The sequence below is a fragment of the Catharus ustulatus genome, chromosome 20 (assembly GCF_009819885.2).
Source record: "Catharus ustulatus isolate bCatUst1 chromosome 20, bCatUst1.pri.v2, whole genome shotgun sequence".
NCBI lineage: Eukaryota > Metazoa > Chordata > Aves > Passeriformes > Turdidae > Catharus > Catharus ustulatus.
Window position 1 is genome coordinate 8,120,498 of NC_046240.1, and position 18,136 is coordinate 8,138,633.

General features: G+C 41.1%; 1 protein-coding gene across 1 annotated transcript; it reads right to left on the reverse strand.

Moving 5' to 3' along the window:
• Window positions 1-13,184: 13,184 nt before the first annotated feature.
• COPRS (coordinator of PRMT5 and differentiation stimulator) lies at window positions 13,185-16,938 on the reverse strand. The gene is made up of 3 exons (XM_033076846.1): window positions 16,442-16,938; window positions 15,659-15,910; window positions 13,185-13,835 (listed from the first exon to the last, which is right to left on the reverse strand). The coding sequence occupies exons 1-3, from the start codon at window positions 16,527-16,529 to the stop codon at window positions 13,651-13,653; spliced, it is 525 nt and encodes a 174-aa protein (XP_032932737.1). The 5' UTR covers window positions 16,530-16,938; the 3' UTR covers window positions 13,185-13,650.
• Window positions 16,939-18,136: the final 1,198 nt, after the last annotated feature.

Sequence of the window (18,136 nt, forward strand, 5' to 3'; positions counted from 1 at the left end):
TATTTCCTTTGTTGTGATTTCTGTTAAGACAGAAGGGAAGCCTCAGCAAACAATGGAGTACTCAGAGGAGGGGAGGAAGCTGTGGTCTCACATGTTCAATCCAAAAGCTACAGACATCCCTGCTCCATGGAACATCCTCTGTACTGCCCCAGCCCAGAGCAGCACAGACCTGGGCACTCCTACACAAGCTCACTTAAAGAGCAAATCTTTTACTAGATCTGGTGCTCAAAGAGAAGATGCAAGCAGATACAGCCAGAGAATGAACCCTGAGATGACCATCCCCATCTGGCTCTGAGCTCGTTGAAATCTTGTTTCCTCAGCCTAGCAAAGTTCAGATGGACACTGAAAAGCACAGTTCCTCCAGAGCCCTCAGGCCTGGCAGCATTCCTAGCTGAAGATGCATTGTGCTGGATTTACAGTGGATAGTGCCACAAACCTCAGGAATATAATAGTTTATCTGTGTTAATGATCTAATGAGTTTATTATATAGATCTGGACATTTTAAATTAAATCACACTCTTAAAGAAGCATAGAAGAAACTCTGATGAACCATAACTCTGAGACTAATAAAGTAACTGTTGTACCAAGCAGTAACATTGACTGCACATTCCCTCACTATCATCATCTATACTCCAAGTTAGGATCTCTTTTCAATCCTTGCAATTAGCTCAGTAGGTCAAAACTGGAAAATACCATGTTGCATTTGAAGAGCTGAATGTCCTTGAGAGTTAAAGCAATGTTGGGATGTTTGGACTTTCTGCCTATACTTGAATGACACTGGAAAGACAGGCTCTGTGCATCACTAGAGGCAAGATCCACACACCCACCTTCATGTCATTCTCAGCTTCCCACTGATGTTTACAGGAGGATATTTTGATTTATTCAAATAGATGCCCTGCAAAACACCCACCTCACCAGAACAGACATGATACTGTGGCAGGCACTGACTCTGCACATCTTTATCAGTTACCCCCAAACCATGTGTTGTCTTAATTTTGGAAAACTACTCTGCTCCTTGCCTCTTCATTTGAACTGTATTTAATAATAACCTGCATTTTGAGCATATACTGCCCACGAGTGAAAAATCAGAGGTACACAACTCTTCCATATGAGAGGGAGATCTTGTCAGGATTCCAATGAAATTAATTGTCCCATACACACAAACTACTTGGCATAATGAGGAAGTGAACAGACTCATTCTCCTCTTTAAACTTAATCCCAGGTATTCCTTTACAGAAGACAAACCTTCTCCCCTCACAGGTGGACAAGGAACAGAGGTACTTGATAAAAACCCCTCTCAAATTTTTTGAGGCAGCAAAAATTCCCTTCTTAAAGGTTTACTTAAATGTCTCCTGAGATCAGGTATCTGATCTTACCCTGACATGTGGGCTCCTCTCTTCTCTTCTTCCATCATCCATACTGGATGCAACTCCATTTTTCACTATTGAATCTACACTGCCACAAACACACCTCACCAGGTAAACTCTGTTTTAAGAATCACAGAAACTTTGATCAGAACAGACTGAGATCAATGAAACAGGGACTCCTACCATGATCTGCTGAAGTCACAGGACTTTTTCATATTGTAGTCTTAGCTGAGCATGAGGAACAGATTTGACAAAACCATCTCTCCTAAGGCAACCTGCTTGGCACCCAAATTAATGGGAAACCTACCTACCGTGAACTGCCATACTATTGGAAATCCTTCTCTGGCATGACTATTTCAGTCAACTTCAGTACACACAGCATGATGCATATGGCAGAGACTTCCTCTATTATAGAGCATCAAGGGCAGTGTAAATGACATTAAGAAGATAAAAATAAAAATGTATCTACAGATGACTTGAAATAGTCAACCAATGGATTTGTGATATTTGCAAACTCCATCTTCCCTTTGAAAAGTGAATAAAACCATCTCTCCTGTTTATGTCTTACACCCCATTTGTCCTCACTACTCCAAATTGCACTGTAAGTTTTTGGGTAAATTGAGGCAGAGGCAGGATGCCAAGGCCATGTTCTGTGTGCAGCCACACATGCTGTAAGCACATAAACACCCACCTGTAAACAGGCACTGGATTTATATAAACATACACACACATATAAATTCACTCTATAAACAGAGGCAGACCACACCTCAATCTTCCAGTCTGCACAGAACTCCAACTCCCACACCACTGGGAATTTCAAGATATGTTCAAACTTGAAGTCTATCTTGGGTGTGCTTTGACCTCTGAATTTTTGGGCCTAAGACAGATCTAAACTTGAACAGAAAGGTTTCACAGATCAATCTCCAAATCACCCCTCATATTTGAAAGAGCCAATACATCAACAACAGTCAGCAAAATAATTACAAAATTATTGTGAACATAAATTAACAAACTTTAGAACAAAATTGTTTGATAGTTGTTATTTTTAGAAAGGGATTTAATAAATCAAAAATCAGGAGAGCCCAAGCATAGCTAATAAAATCAGTGTGCAGAGACATGATAAAATTCATGAGGTCTTTGTCTCCACCTACTGTATGGAGGAATAATAATTGTAACTCCCAGAAGGATACAGAGGAAAGCAATCGATACCTTTCTCGATATAAAATCCCAACATCTATTCCACACAGATCACAGGACTTCATCCTTTAGCAGTTACAACAGTTGCTGTTACAAACCTGAGAGATGATCACAATGGCTTCCTTTACTAAGAACTGAAGTGCCCATAATTACTGCAAAGTGGCAACAGTTATGGTTTTATGGTTCACTCTTCCTTTACAACAAGAAGTTCTGAAATAAAAGAAACTGTTTAAAATAACTTATGTAAGCATAAGAGGGGAGCTGGGAACTTCCTGAAGAGGAATGAAAATTAAAAGCCTTCATAACATTTACTTCAATCTTTTTTAATGACCAACAATTATCTTTAAAAAAAAAAAACCTGCAGAATTGCAGTCCAAACCTGCACAGGCCTGTGAACACTCTCAGGTGTAAAGGCAAAATGAATTAAACAAAACATTCTTAATTAAAACTGTCAATCTGTCAAAATCTGGAAAAGATTACAGAGAAGTCTGATCCATGGTTGCCCTATACTTTGCACTTCCTAATTTGACAAAATAAAATGTAGGTTATGAATTTTTTTCTAAAGACAGCTCTTTCCTGCTATTCTGGCACTCATTCAACCAGTTTATTTCTTTCCTACTGTCACTAAATTTCTGTACAATCAAAAGCTAAAATAAAGCTTTTCATTGCTATGGTCTTGGGGAGACTGGTGCCAGATTCTGCTTGAACAGAAACTGGGGGAGCCCCAGGAGTCCATTAAAAACTTGATTGAAAATGTCAGGCTGATGGCAGAGAAACAGCCAGCCTGCACAGCAAGGGGCACAGATGCACCCCAGGCAATTTGGTGTTTTTATTTATACAAACCACACGATGTTTCCAACCCTCAGAATGTGTTCAGGGAGCAGATGCAAAAGTACCAGAAAATTGAACTTTTGAACACACTGGTACTGGTGAACAAGCTCTTTCAGAAATATGCCCTGAATGGACCCAAGCATGTACTTGTAAAGGTGCATATTATGGGAAGCATTTTGTTTTCACAACAATCTACCTAGAGTGCATGTTGCAGATCTGTGAGGGCTTTTGGCAATTTTCAAAACTGCTTGTAGAATTTAAATAAGCAGTTCCCTATTCATTTAATATGAAAAAAAGGATATGGCTACTGTGGTAATTTCAAAATTTAATCCCTTTCTTCTCTGTGTACAAAATTATACGGGTTTTTCTTACTCCAGCTCAAGAGTACATAACTCCAACTCTTACAAAGCAGATAGACCTAAGGATAGCAAAGACCTAAAATCTTACATTCTTGTATCTTACATTCAACTCATAAACCTTGGGAAGATTGGTACAGAAATAACCAAGTAATTTGATTTAAGGACTAGAAGGTTTAATGTAATTTGAAATAACCAAATAATTTGATATAAGGACTAGAAGATTTCAGGTACATGTCAGAGCTGCACCAGCAGTCCCAGTTGATGTTACTTCATCTCTTGGTTTTCACCTTCACTTCAGGCACTCCTAGAGCCTGCTCAAGTCAACAATTAATCAGACCATGAGTGCTACACTAGACCCACCCCCTCCTCCTCCTCTGAGGATGCAGCAGGGTGAAAGGCATCACTGCACTCTCCTCCAGCTGGACCAGCCACATCTGAGAGAGCAGCAAGGAATGGGAATGGGGAAGTGTCACCAGGAGTGCCATGGCTTGGCCAGATGTGCACACACACAAACAACTGAATGCTTTCATGTCTCCTGAAAGATTGTTTTCCTAAGGGACAAAGCCTTGTAGCTCTAAAGCAAACAGACTGAATTCAGCACATAGTTCTCCTCCATTACTTATTTACACAGACACAAATGTACATGTTGAAACCATAAGCAGAAGCTCCACATGGGATAAAAAATGTTTGATAATATGCAGAAAATGTATGGCCACAAGAAGAGAGTCAACTTTACATAATAACTATAAAGAGTACTATGGGAAACACCTCAACACAAGCTCCTTTGTGTTCCATAAAAAGGAACAACCCCTGACAGAAGTAAGCAGTGTCAGAAGCATTTGATCTTTGACCCTTGCTGGGCAGATGTGCTGTTGGTGTGGGGCAGACTGCAGGACAACAGAGCAAAAATCCTGTGATTTTATTTCCTCCACTTCACTCTACTGTTTTTTACAACCTTGCTAATATTATTTAATAATATCATTTACTGAGTTCCACAAGGAAAGTTGCACAGGTATTGTCTAACAGGATCTCACCACAGGGCTTATGATCATCTCCCCACATTACAAGTAACAGGTTGTATTTTCCAAAAACTCATGAACTGGCCACAATGACATGGTGGCAGCACCTGCAGCTTCAGAGGAAACAAATCTTAATGGGACAATAATGGCAGAGCTCGACCACAAGTCATTCCTCCTTAACCTTTCTCATTTACTACTCAAAGGAGTACATTACAGCAAAAATATTCAAAAGTGCAAAAACCAGTTTGAAGAACAACTGGGCATCAGCCACTCATACAAACACAAACAGGACACCCAAAACAGCACCTGTTAGAGTTTTACCCATGCTCAGTGGTTTGCTGTGAGCCCCAGTGTCTTCCTAGCCAAAGGGTGGCCACTTCTGCTCTACAGTTCACAACTGAAGAATACAATTTTATGAGATATAATTCAAGGATGTTGTGAAATAGAAGTATATGCTTTGGAAACAGCTATATTTTTGGGGTTTTGATTCTTTGTGGCAACAAGTTTCACCAACTAATGCATGCAAATTAAAAGTGCTTCTGAAAGTTCTATTTGATTACACTTAAAGAAGTAGGGGGAAAGGGATTCTTCTTTGAAGTGAAATGCACTGCAGTCCTGGAACCAAGGAAGCTTTGGTAACCACAGCAACACTGTAATTTTCAATGTACATTTTAATAGATATTTAATTTGTCAAATTGCAGACTGGAATTCAAACCATTTTTTTCCAGCAGACCCATGCTTTTCAATACGTGAAGTTATTCACATTTACTGGCAGTGGCCTCTCAGGTGCTTTACAACATAGTTCTCTTCCAGATATAATTTTTGTATTAGCCTTGACAAAAAAAGAATTGCTATGTGGTTTCTACTTCTGCTGTTATTGTCCTTGAAAACTTCATTTTTTTTATAAACCAAGTGAAGTGTTTGCAAATGTTCAATTTTTTAGAAGACAGAGCAGACAATGTTCTGTGGTGGTCAATTCATAAGTTGTAAAGAGTAGCTGAAATACTTTTTCTTCCAAATCCTGTTCAATATCCAAGTTACTTTAAAAGTAATGCAACTCTATGGATAGAAAGTTAATTAATAAAGTTGGCACTGAGCTATGGTAGAACGTTACATCAGAATGAGATCCACCTGCAAAAAGTTTTCTTAAATTCACTGCTGAAGTTAAGACTAAGAAAATCATGCTATGTACTGTGAGTGAATGTGATGAAGCACTTAGGTAGTACAGTAAATTTCCAGGCCTAAGAATAAACTGCATTCCTCTGTTATATACTGCTGACTGTAAAAAGCTTGAAAGCAAGCAACTATTTCACAAAATCCAGAACTTTTTTGGGATCATTATGATAACTCTTAAACATGACAGACTCCACTGAAAACTATATCTCTGACAGATCTTAAAAATCAGCACAGAAAACATGAAGTCAGAAGGAATTTGGGATGTGTGCCATTATCACACTTCTGGTCTCTCGAGACATGCCAACACTGCCATAATTCACAGGATTTTTGTCCTAGTTTTCTGGTAGAGCTCTAGTTCAGGCTACCCTGCTTTAGGAGGGACCATGGAGATGAGAGGAGACCATTGCCCATAGTGCAGGTACCACTTTTTGTCAGGTAATATCACTGAGAGTTCTCCTGCAGAAGTAGACAATTGTTGTAGTCTCAATTCCATGATAGTAAACAGGCAACAAAAAGGATGAGAGAAAATATGTAGGAAAAAAATCCCAAAATAAGAATATGTAAACAGTAGCATTAAAATAGTTAATAGAAGTGTTAATGAAAACAGAAATTCATCTAATTAAATCATCCCTACAGCATCTGATGGCCAAGCAGATTGGTATACTCATTATTTTACCAAAGCAACAAGACAACAGTTAAAACTACTGAGCTGTTAAAAATATTAGCCCTGCCATCCTAACAACAGAATCCATATGAAATGGATATTAAATCCTCCATCATATTTATTTGTTTAAAGCAGAATCTACCCATCCAGCCACAAGTACCTATTCCTAGATTGCAGTCCCCATGAAAAGATGCAATGAGATCCCTTGGGTGGAAATTCACACTAGCCAAGAATGAAGAAACTTCTTTGTTATTATGTTATGTTAGAGCATGGAGGATATTTGATAAGACATGGAGAAAACAGCTGTTGCCTACAATCATTAAAACAGAGTTGAACTGTCAAGAAGAATCTGCACAGATTAATCATGGGAAGAAGGGCTAAAAATAAATATTCCTCTCACATCAGTGTCATTTCTAAGGTAAAAACAGCAAATAAAGAGAAAAAAAAGGACACACAGCACTCTGAACTAGAGAAGGGAAAGCTCTCAGCTCAATTAGGCAAGGTATCAATTAAACAGGAAGCAATCAAGTGAAACTTGAAGCACACTCCCATTGTACAAATGAGCACAGTTACTGCACCCTCTGTGTCCTCCCATATTTGCCTCATTTCAGCCTCCTCCCACACTCACTGCTGATACAGTCCTCGAGTTGTTACACAAGGTGGACACTGCCAAAAGAGAACATTTTTCTTTCCTTTACCTGGCACAAGTTGCTGGGTCTTTGTACTACAGGCAGAAACAAAAACTAAGTTTAACCTCAGGTAAAAGCAGACAATAGGTACAAAATTGCATTAAAAATTGAAAGAATTCTTCCAAAATGGAAAATTCAAGCAGAAAGTGAAACACAAACCATAGAGATAAGCCCTGAAACCAGAGAAATGCTATTGCCAAGCCTGGAGGACTGAACTGTGGTGGAAGCTGGCATTAAAGCTTTAGCAATATCCAATACCTAGGCAAGCTGAATGGGAATAACTAACCCAAACTTGACAGGATATGCTGCAAAAGAGGCCATTTCCCAAATACCTGGAGTCTCAATCATGGAACAGTTAAGTCCATTAGCAGGACACTGAACTTTTCCCTTTTGTTTGGAGGTAGTCAGGATCACAAAGGCTGGGTGTTACCAATTTTCCCAGTCCTCTAACACTCACCAGCCACCCAGCTACATGCTGGACAAATGCCCACACCTACCCCTTTGTTGGAGGGGGGAGAAAAATGACATTAAAGGTACATGACAGTAATGTAACACATGACAAAAGCATGGCTCATTTAAGAAGTCAAGACATCCTTTAATCAGAGCTGAATGCTTGTGCAGCCTAAGAAACCCTTCCTGAGAAACCCTTCCACTTGCTGCAGCTATCAGGTGCCAGTTTTAAGCAGTCACTCCTCTGCACAACAGAAACTCTGCTGCACTTAATGGGACAGATGATGAAACTCCCCATTCTTTCATCTGAGAATTTGCCTCTGTACATAATTAGAAGCACAATCATTAAAGTTAGCGTTCCAAATTGCTGTCAGGAACCAGCCACACAAAGTATTCCTACAGGGCTACAAGGCACTTCACAGACCACATCACAAAGCCTGTCCTTAAACCAAATCCCAGACCTGTCTGAAGAACAGTTCACCCGCTTCTCCAAAGGACCAAATTAAACATAATCCACTTACCAACACAAGTGCAGATAATAGAACTAAATGTAGTTCTTATCTAGCAGACAGGCAGTCTCAGCCTGAGAAATATTTATCTGTCTTGATACTGCCTGACCAATCCCACTAAAAAGACCAGATGTCTGGCAAGCTGCAGAGTTGGAGGCCCAATCAAACAAATCAAGCCTGAATGATGCAGATAAGCTACAACTAAACAAAACAGAAGGTAAAAGGTGTTTCAGACCTGGAAAATAATGACCTGTTTGAAGAATATGGAACTGAAGGTACTGATAAAAATAATGCTAAGAACAAAGGGGGGGGGTCTGGTATTTCAGCAAATCCAGTAGGGACAGTAGAGAAGACAATGATGATTGCTGACTCTGCATGTGGCTACTTGCATACTCCACACCTTGTTTCATTCATTTCAGATTCTTGTCCTGCTTCAGTTTGTGATTTAAGGAGTTAACTACAATTGAAATAGAATTTGCAAACTTCCCTTATGTGTTCTTCTCTAAGGAGAATGCAGCAACTGAGATTCCTGTACCAAATTAATTTGATTTGTTGCCCATGCTTCTGGTGGAACTATCAGTTTCTCCTCTGACCTGGCTATTCTAATTCTACCATACTACTGTCAGCAACTCTGTGAAGACCTGCTCAGCTAGAAGACTTTCCCTGCTATCTGGATCTCCAGTTGCATAGTAGGAGGTTGTACTGTCTACTGTGGGGTATAAATCCTGTTTAATCTCACAGTCACACCTATTTACTTCCCCAGAAATATTTGAGCATGTAGCATGGGACAGGGAGTTACACAATTCCCAACCAACTGCAACCAGCCAGAACTATATTACAATGTGGCATATTTACTCTGGTGTCTGGATGAAGATTACAAGTGAAATTATATTATTTTATCTGAGGTAAAATAATTTTCATATTTTCCAGAATGTGTTAAGCAACCAAAAGAACTTCTCAGTGACAATGGGAATGTTTTGGTGTAGCTCCTGAGGTAGATGTAGAAATACTAAATAACCTGTTTAATGTTGGAATAGGAGTCTACAGCTACACTGATTAAAATTGCAAAGCAGCACAATGAGAACTTGGCATCCTCTGCTACCCCAGATGTCACAGAAAATGTGTTGCTCAATATAAATCTTACTAAGGACCAATAGCTCAGAGGACTGAGCAGTATTTCCCTTTAATAAACTGAGATCTCAGGCTCACAAATACTACAATTTATGTGTACAACTCACTCTTAAATTCCTGCATCATACAGGTCTTAAAGGCAGAACTTGCAGGCAGATCAAAAAACATTTGATTAGAAGAATTCAGGCCAAAGAATCAAGACTTGCTGAATCATAGAAGTTAACTTTCCAAGGCTGATTTCCTCTACATGTCCTGAAACTGGCAATCATCAATGTGGAAAAAACCCCACCTGATACAGGCTGCTAAGAAATAAATGTAGTCACTGAGCCACATTCACAGGTTTTGCTCTGTAAAGGTCAATAGAGCTAAAAGTAGCATGAAGAAAGCCCAGTGTATTAAGAACACAGCAATAATGAAACACAGCAGTAAGGAAACACTGAACAGGAGTTTTCATTGAGAGATGACACAGGCACTGCATGAGGGAACATACAGACACAGAGGTTCTGCCTGGGTGCCAAATTTTGTGCCAGCTGAAGATCTACTCCAAATATTTAAAGGAAGTGGTTTCATTACTAAACCCAATTATTGGGATTGTGTGGATTGTGTGCTTTGCTGCTTCTTTTAGTAGGTTCCAGTTTCTCCTGTCAGGCTAGGAAGCATTGCTATGAGCAGCTGGTACTCCAGGACTAACACCACCACTAATTTATCCTCTAATACTCCAGCTTCCGATGTCTCTGCTTGCAACACAGATCCACAGAGGGTAAAGTATCACAATTCCCTCCCCATGCCTACAGAGACTTACCCAGTTTCACAAAATGACCTTTGTTACAATGGGATTTACACTGGTGTCCTTGGAAGCAACAGATGGTCAGGATGAGCTGCTGCCATCAGCATTTTTCTTTTAGCCTGTGAAATTATTCACATAATCCCCCCAAAAGTGGAGGCATTTTCTCAGTTTAAAAGTGAAAGCAGACCAGTTAGAAGATGGGACAAAACACCAAATGAAGCAGTAGTGTCTTTAAAAGACACTGAAATGGGCTGGATTTTGTGTTTATATAAAAACAAGAAACAGTGTCTCAATCTGATGTATGAATTAAATGCTCTACCTTATGAACAGGAAATATGAACACATTTCCTACAATTATTTCCTCTTGCAAATCCTTGCCTGTAGGTCTCAGAGGAAGCAACAGATGCACCCAAAACAAGTTTTCATTTCTTTGCTGGCTGTTCAAGGAAAATGCAAAACTCTGTTTTGTTTTCATTTCTTAGCACCTCACTATTGAGACAAAATCTCTTGCTCAGCAAATCTGAAGTACTTTACAGATGCTGTCATTATCTTTACCTAGAAAGTGATGTAATGAGAAAAGAAAGGGCAGCTTCAAAGTTGTACCTTGCTCTCATGAGCCACCACATTATGCCACATTCCTAAGCCATCCCCACAACATAAATCCAGCAAACCTATTAACCTGGAGCAGGGTCTCAATTCTTTGAATGGTATCTTGCACTGTGGGTATGGAAAGGGGAAATCTGGTTAAAGATGTATGAGCATTGAACTGAGCTATCTTTGATACTCCTAAGTTTTCCAACTGATGTATTGCCAAAGTGTTTCTTCTGTTCATCCAAGATTTATGATCTTGGTCCTGTGACAGACACTGTTCCCTCTAATAATTTGAGCAGGTTGAAGGGTTGACTGTTGGTATGAACTGCTGGCTCATGTGTTACCTTATGTTGTTTTTAATTACAAGTATTCCTGCCTAGAATGACACGCTTGTGTCAACACAAAACAGGCTTGGTGCAAGACTCACAATGGAATTTGAAACATTCTGTAGTGCAGAAATACTGGAATCCATGAGCTTGGTTTCAAATCCTTCCAGGCAGATGCTTTCTGAGAAGCCTGCATCTGGTTTTCTAATCCCCCTGAAGTTTGAGAGCGTTCAGACAAAGCTTTATGTCAAACCCCTGCCCTAACAAGCAGGGCCAAGTTGAACAAAGTTTTATTTGCCAACACATCCCTGGAGAGAACAGTGCACCTCTGCTGCAGAGTCCTGGTTTTCCAAAGCTGGAGGGGGTGGTGTCATTTTAACCTTAAATGGAAACTGAAAATAAATCTTTAAAGTTTACAGTCATTTAGAGTACAAACAGCTTAGCAAGGCAGCCATTCAGTACAATTTCTCCTCAAATAATAAAACCTTTGAGACAGACAAGACTGAGTGCAATTAAAAGTAGAGGGTAAAAAACTGCCCTGATTTATAAAGTGCATGGGAAATGGCTTGAAGATTCAGGAATGATGGAATTTTGGAACTGTACTGGAAGAAAAATCATCCTAATCAGTGTTACAATGACTTTTTGGGTTATCCTTATAAAACAGTTCTACAAAAGATGGGTTTGCTTCCACAGAATTCTATTCATTTCATCTTTATTGAATACTGTGGGATATCTCCCACAAGCATAGTAAAAAAAAAAAATATATTAAGCCTGAAGTCAAGTGATGTTCTTCACTCAGCCATGGGAGAAATTTTTCAGTTCAGTAAGTATAACTTCAGAGTGAAATTAAAAAAAAATGAGAAACTAATCAGGGCCATGAATCAGCCTCACTGGGGAACAACAGGGCTATGCAGAACTCTGATCTAAATTGCTATCAGGGTTAGAAATCCAGCCCGGGGAGCTCACACTGCCGAGCACACGCCGAGCAGGGCAGACAATTTTCTGCTGCCCTCTGCAGGAAAGCCTTGGGCCTCATCATCCACAGCCAGGCAGGATAAGCAGGCCCACGAAAGAACAGAAGCATTTTCAAGGAATTTTTGCAATTACTGGTGTATTCTTACTTCAGTAGTAATCTGCACTCAATTTATCTTTATGAATACTGCATTTATGACTACAAATCAACCTTTTCAGTTGAGATGATGAACCAGTTATTGGTGTAACTGAGGAAGTTTTGATGGAAATATTAATACCTAGATCACTCTGTCACATGGGAATAAAAGACCAGGCTCTCTTTTTTTGCAACATCAACAATATGCTTCCACTCTGCTTTGACTGCTAGGTACCAAAACACAACCAGGAATTGAAAGGTACCCAAATAAAAGCTCTTGTCTCACAAGCTCTTGTCCTTCTGTGCTCTCTAGGAAAATACTGAGGAAATACTCTATGTCATTTACTTCTTCCTTTTAAACTAGTGCATGAATTATTTTAGTCTCATACACTGGATGATTAAAAAAAAGAAGAAAAAAGAAACCAACCCCCCACACCATTGTACTGTGCTCCAGTTCAGTGTCTAAACACAAAGCCATGAAAATGTTTTGAGATAAAGCTGATTAATGAAACATGAGCATGTTGAAGGTTATTGTTACACAGGTGACAAAGCCACTCAATCCACTTACATACTTCCTTTGAGAAAACTTCCATTAACTCCAGAGCAAAGGCAGAAGGATTTGGTTCTAGTTCCACCTCTTCTCTTAGGGACTCTGTGGAGGTATTTTGTGTTCCCATCTCATTTGCCACAACACAAACAGCAGAACACCATCAGGAACCTTAATTCACTACTGTGTGCAGGACAACTGTGGGACTCTAGGGTAATATGTCCATACACAAGAAGGTCTGATGTGGAGAAATCTTTGTAGGGAGGCAGCCTTAAGCACCCAGCTTTCCTACTGGATGGAGCAGGCCCCCCTATATATCAGCATGTGTATTTGCAAAATGTGTATCGTGTATTTGAAATTCCTTTATGCTGAAATACAGAAAAACAAACACAAAACAACTTGTTCTGTACTTGCCACAGCTGATTTTGTTAAACACCAGTACAAGAATCACAAATGGTCATTAGAACCATATGGAAATACAACAGACAAGCTTGAAGGAGGGAGAGTTTTTAAGGCTATCCAAGCCAATCTGACAGCATCAAATGAAAAGGAAAGAAAACTAAAAGTTACACAAAAACACAGGGATCAGCATGTCAAAACTGACAGAAGCCTGGCAAACAAACTGAGGTTTAGAAATTAAATACTTTTCAAGCAATTAATTAACAACACAGATCTATATAACACAAACAGAACCTCCAGAAATGCATGACTCCTTACACCCAGCACCTGCACTCTTGTCTCCAGGGCAAGGGTGGACAGTTTATGAACAGTTCAGAAACAGTCTAAACAAAACTCTGGAGATGGTGTCACATTTCTGGCCTCAGGTCCAACTCTGCAAAAGCCAAGGGATTTGACACAGCTCAGTCTCTGAAGAACACAATCCAACACAGAAGCCAAACTTATTTCTGACCAGGCTCAACCTCAGCATCATCAAACTGGCCCTTCTCAACTGTTCTAATTTTTGGAGGAAAAACAAAGCAAGGTGTGTGGTGACAGCGTGGGTTGTAAAACCAATCCTCCTTCCAAACATATGAGCCGAAAAGATTATTGTCCTCAAAACTTCCACAGGAGAAATCGTCAGCATCTAAAGAAGATAAAATAAAAGGTTTAAACCATGGGAGATACTCAGGAAAGTAGTGGGGTAGTGTAGCAGGTTATAATGGAGGTCTATGGCATCTTCCAGTTCACTGTTTCAGTTTGATCTGCCAGCACTCATGAATTAGACTTTGGCAATGTCTTCATTTTAAGGAAGGTCCATGCCACACAGACAAAACACATTTCCAGAAAGCTCAATGATACACCTGGGACTCAGAATGTCTGGCAGCAGCTCTTACAAGGCATGCAGATTTTTCACATTTTCCCTGGGAATAAAAGGCTCATGAAACTATTATTTACCTTCCCCCTTCCTGCTGTTTTCATAGCACCATCCCAATAAGGAGTCCTCCAAACCCTTTAAGAACTGGGTCACTGGACAGAACAGGAGGGTGGGGTTCTGTAAAAGCTGGCTCTGAACAACATTTCCACTAGGCTAGAATTAAGCCTAATGGGCCTGTATTTAACCAATCTAGCACAAAAATAGGGCAAAGTGTTTTAACAGAAGCATAAAGATTTCTAGCCAGCAGACACTGAGCAAAGAAAAAGCCCAGAGCATGGAGGAGTAGAGGACCCAACACAATATCCCACGTGCCAGCCTTCCAGCAGCACTGCCAAACAAGGCATCACAGCAAGAGCTTAAGACATTTAAAAAGCCACAAAATGACCAATCAAGCACATTTTTGTATTTGTAGCAGTTAAAAAAATCAGACACTTGGTATCCTTCAGAAAGACCTGAATCCAATAATCACAGCTGCCTTAGTTAGTGAGGATTTAAAGAGCTACAGGTGGGATGAACAAGTTAAATAAAGAGGGGGAAAAGGAACAGTTCCACTACAAAATTCAAAACATTCAATCCATTTGATCATTTAAGAGATTAAAATGGTAACTCTTCCATTATCAAACAGTAGAATTTAAATACATAAGTTTATTTTAATTATGGGATTAAAATAAACAGAGAATTAATATTTCCTAAGCAAAGAAAATTGTATTCATTACAAAAAGATACACATTAATGAGGAGAAAATTGAAACTGTACTATTCTGCACCAACAAAGGCACAGCAGGTTGTCAGCCCCTGCTGGCTAAACTCCATCCACCCATTCTGTGCTAAGAACCAGCCTGGCCAATGGAAGGTTGAGACTCCTTAACATGTGAGTCACCACAAAAACAAGTTACAAACTGGAGGAATAATTCAACTCTAAAAAGGTGTGAGTGAAACTCCCTCGATTCATTACCACTTTTGTCAAGGGAATTGATCATGTGCCCAACCACTTATGAGGATCAAGCTTCAACAAAACCAAACAAACCCAAACAAACAAAAACCCAAACAAACAAAAAAACCTCCAAAAAAATCTACAGTTAAAGCAACAAACCATACTCAGAAACTGAGTACTGTTCCAAAAACCTCCATGCTCTAGAGAGACATTACAATGATCAGTCTTGAATTTTTTTGAAGAATTTTTACACAAAAAAAATTTAATTCCTGGACGCCATGAACTTTTCTGCTTCATAATAACAACGATACACACTGAAAACTTGCTTCAGAGAAACTCAACACAAACATGGAATTCTCCTCCTTACCATGCCACTCCCTAAGAATTCAATTGCTTAAGCAAGAGTTACAGGTACAGTCCACAACACCACCTTTAATTCCTGTATTTGACAACAAAATTGTGCATTACACATCCAGGAGGTCAACACAAGAAACTGCTTCCCAAAACAGAACATGGAGTTACTTAAACACACTCTCCTGCAAAACACCTACCTCCAACTACCCAAAACTCTAATGAAGCACAGGTAAATGTGTACTCACCATAAGGACTACAAGCAGACTCCTCCAGTTCTTTATCCCAGTCCTCCACCTCTTGGGCAGATGCATCTTGCTGCCCTGAAGACTCAGGTATATTGGAAATTTCGCTATTCCACACATCCAGGCCAGCAAATATATTGCACCAGCCCTCATCAGTAGAGCCACTGACATCATCTTCATGGGGAGAGGTAGAAGCAGGCTGACTTTCTTCAGACTTGCCATGAGGAACAGGTGGAATATTCTGCAGCAAACATTCTAAAAGCAGTAGAAAGCACCAACAGATACTCAGAAATTAAACAAGAACAACTAAGTGCTCGGCACACAATAATTCAGAGAGGTACACAAATGCACTTTGTGACTACTAATCTTACTGTAATACATGCAGTTTCCTACATATGTACTATATATGTAATATCACTACAGAGCTGCTTCACATTTCAGATCCTTAGGAACAGTGGACATAGCCTTGCACCACAGCATCAGTGCAAATCAGGATTTTACACAGACTCTTGTTGGAAAATAACTCAGTAAACTAGGGCAAAAGACCCAGCAGTCTTGTTTCACCACATTCATCTGTAGATATTTTTAAAAAAAAACAGACTGGTTAAAAAAAAAAATCATATTGATTAATTACTCATGTACCTAGGCATATACAAATATCTACATGGAAATAATTTAGTGCAGTGAGTAAAGAGGCATTTCCCACAAATCACCAAAAGGTTTTAAGTAAATTTCTCAAGTAGAGCACAAGTTCCAATATTCATGACCTGCTTTGTTCTGTCCTACCTTTTCTGGGTTTCCAGATCATAGTTTCTGTCTTATTGGGAAGCTGTTTCCCCTCAGAGTTTGCAGCCTCAGAGGCAGCAGCCATCATTACCTACAAAAAAGTTTTAAAGAATGCAGTAGCATTTCTGATTGTTCACGAAACTGCTGCCACATTTAAGAGTTCCCGAGCGTCTCCATTGGTTCCTTTGATCAACCAGAGGTTTAAAAGCAAACAACCATTCACTTCAGAAGGCAAATGTGCAGAGGAACAGCAAACTGTGCTGCTGCCCCAGCATTACCCCACAGAGATCAGCCCATCTCACTCACTCCCACAACCCCGGCCCAAAACGTGTCCCTTTGGGAACAGCACCACACTGTGAAAGTATCAGAGGTGACGAAGACACCAAGTACTAACAAAAAGTACTAACACTGAGTCAACCACTGTGGGAGCCCTCCAACAGCACTGACGGACTGCGCCAAGATGGACGGAGAGCAGAAGGAAACCCCAGCCGCTCTGAGGGGCGCACAGGGCCGGAGACGGCGAGTTCTCCTCACACTTCCAGTGGGACAAGGAGGAACCGCGCTGGGTGCGGAACCGGGGCCCGCAGGCCCGTGGCCAAGGGCAGGGCGAGGACTCCCGACGAGGCCTCACAGCGGCCCGGCCGCCCCCGCTCCTCGGGACTTCCGAACCTTCGGGGCCGGGCTGAGAGCACCACGGACCACCCGGCCCCGCCCGCCGCTGTGCCCGAGGGGCTGAGGGCACCATCGACGACTGCCCGGCCCCGCCCGCCGCTGTGCCCGAGGGACGGGCTGAGGGCACCATCGACTGCCCGGCCCCGCCCGCCGCTGTGCCCGAGGGACGGGCTGAGGGCACCATCGACTGCCCGGCCCCGCCCGCCGCTGTGCCCGAGGGACGGGCTGCGGCACCGCCGTGAAGGGCTGCCAGGGACGGGGACACCGCTCCCTCTCCAGCCTCGATGCCTGCAATGCCGGAGGAGCCAGCCCGCGGAGCCCACCGTGCACAGCTTCGGAATCACAGGCGCGATTCGGCTGGAAAGACCTCCGAGATCATCGGCTGCAAACATGACCCAACACCAACATGCAACCGAGACTGCACCCCGGACAAATACAGGCGTAAGAGCTCTGACAAAGCACCTTTTCACTCATTAAGATGTAAATGGCCGGGTGGAGTTTTCCCCTTGCCAAAAGGTAACAATTTCCTGCCGGCCTCGTGGTAGCAGCATGCCCAGAACATGCAGAGACCGGAAGCGCCTTGGCTGAGCAGTTGTGGCAAGCACATGTTCTTGCAGGGAATGTTTATCCTTGGGGAAAATGGCAAAGTTCTGCGAGGAACCAGAACAGCTGATAAAAAAGGGCCCACTTTCTGAAATGATGGAGTTACCAGCTTTGTCGGGCTTTTAAAACTCCAAACTTTGCACTTAAAAACTTTTAGTTGTGCAACTGGTGAAGCAAGAAGTGGTTCAGGAGAGGGAGTAGAAGTGTAAGGGACAGGGAAGGTGTAAGTGATTATCAGTAAGGAAGTTTCAGTGTCAGATAATGACATGGCAGAGATGGCATAGGAGATGGCCTGGCTAAAAGCTTGGGAAACACAAAAGCAGGATGTACCTCAGATCTGATCACAGAAGAAGGAATCTTACCAGACTGCTACTCCAAACTTAATTCCCAGCTAGTCAAGTTACTGGAATTCATTGCTTA

Excerpts from the sequence above, each read along its gene's own strand:
- COPRS (XM_033076846.1), bottom strand. The coding sequence starts at position 16,529 with ATGATGGCTGCTGCCTCTGAGGCTGCAAACTCTGAGGGGAAACAGCTT. Across the intron at positions 15,911-16,441 it reads GATCTGGAAACCCAGAAAAG|AATGTTTGCTGCAGAATATT; the intron begins GTAGGACAGAAC and ends TACTGCTTTTAG. Across the intron at positions 13,836-15,658 it reads GTCTGCTTGTAGTCCTTATG|ATGCTGACGATTTCTCCTGT; the intron begins GTGAGTACACAT and ends TATCTTCTTTAG.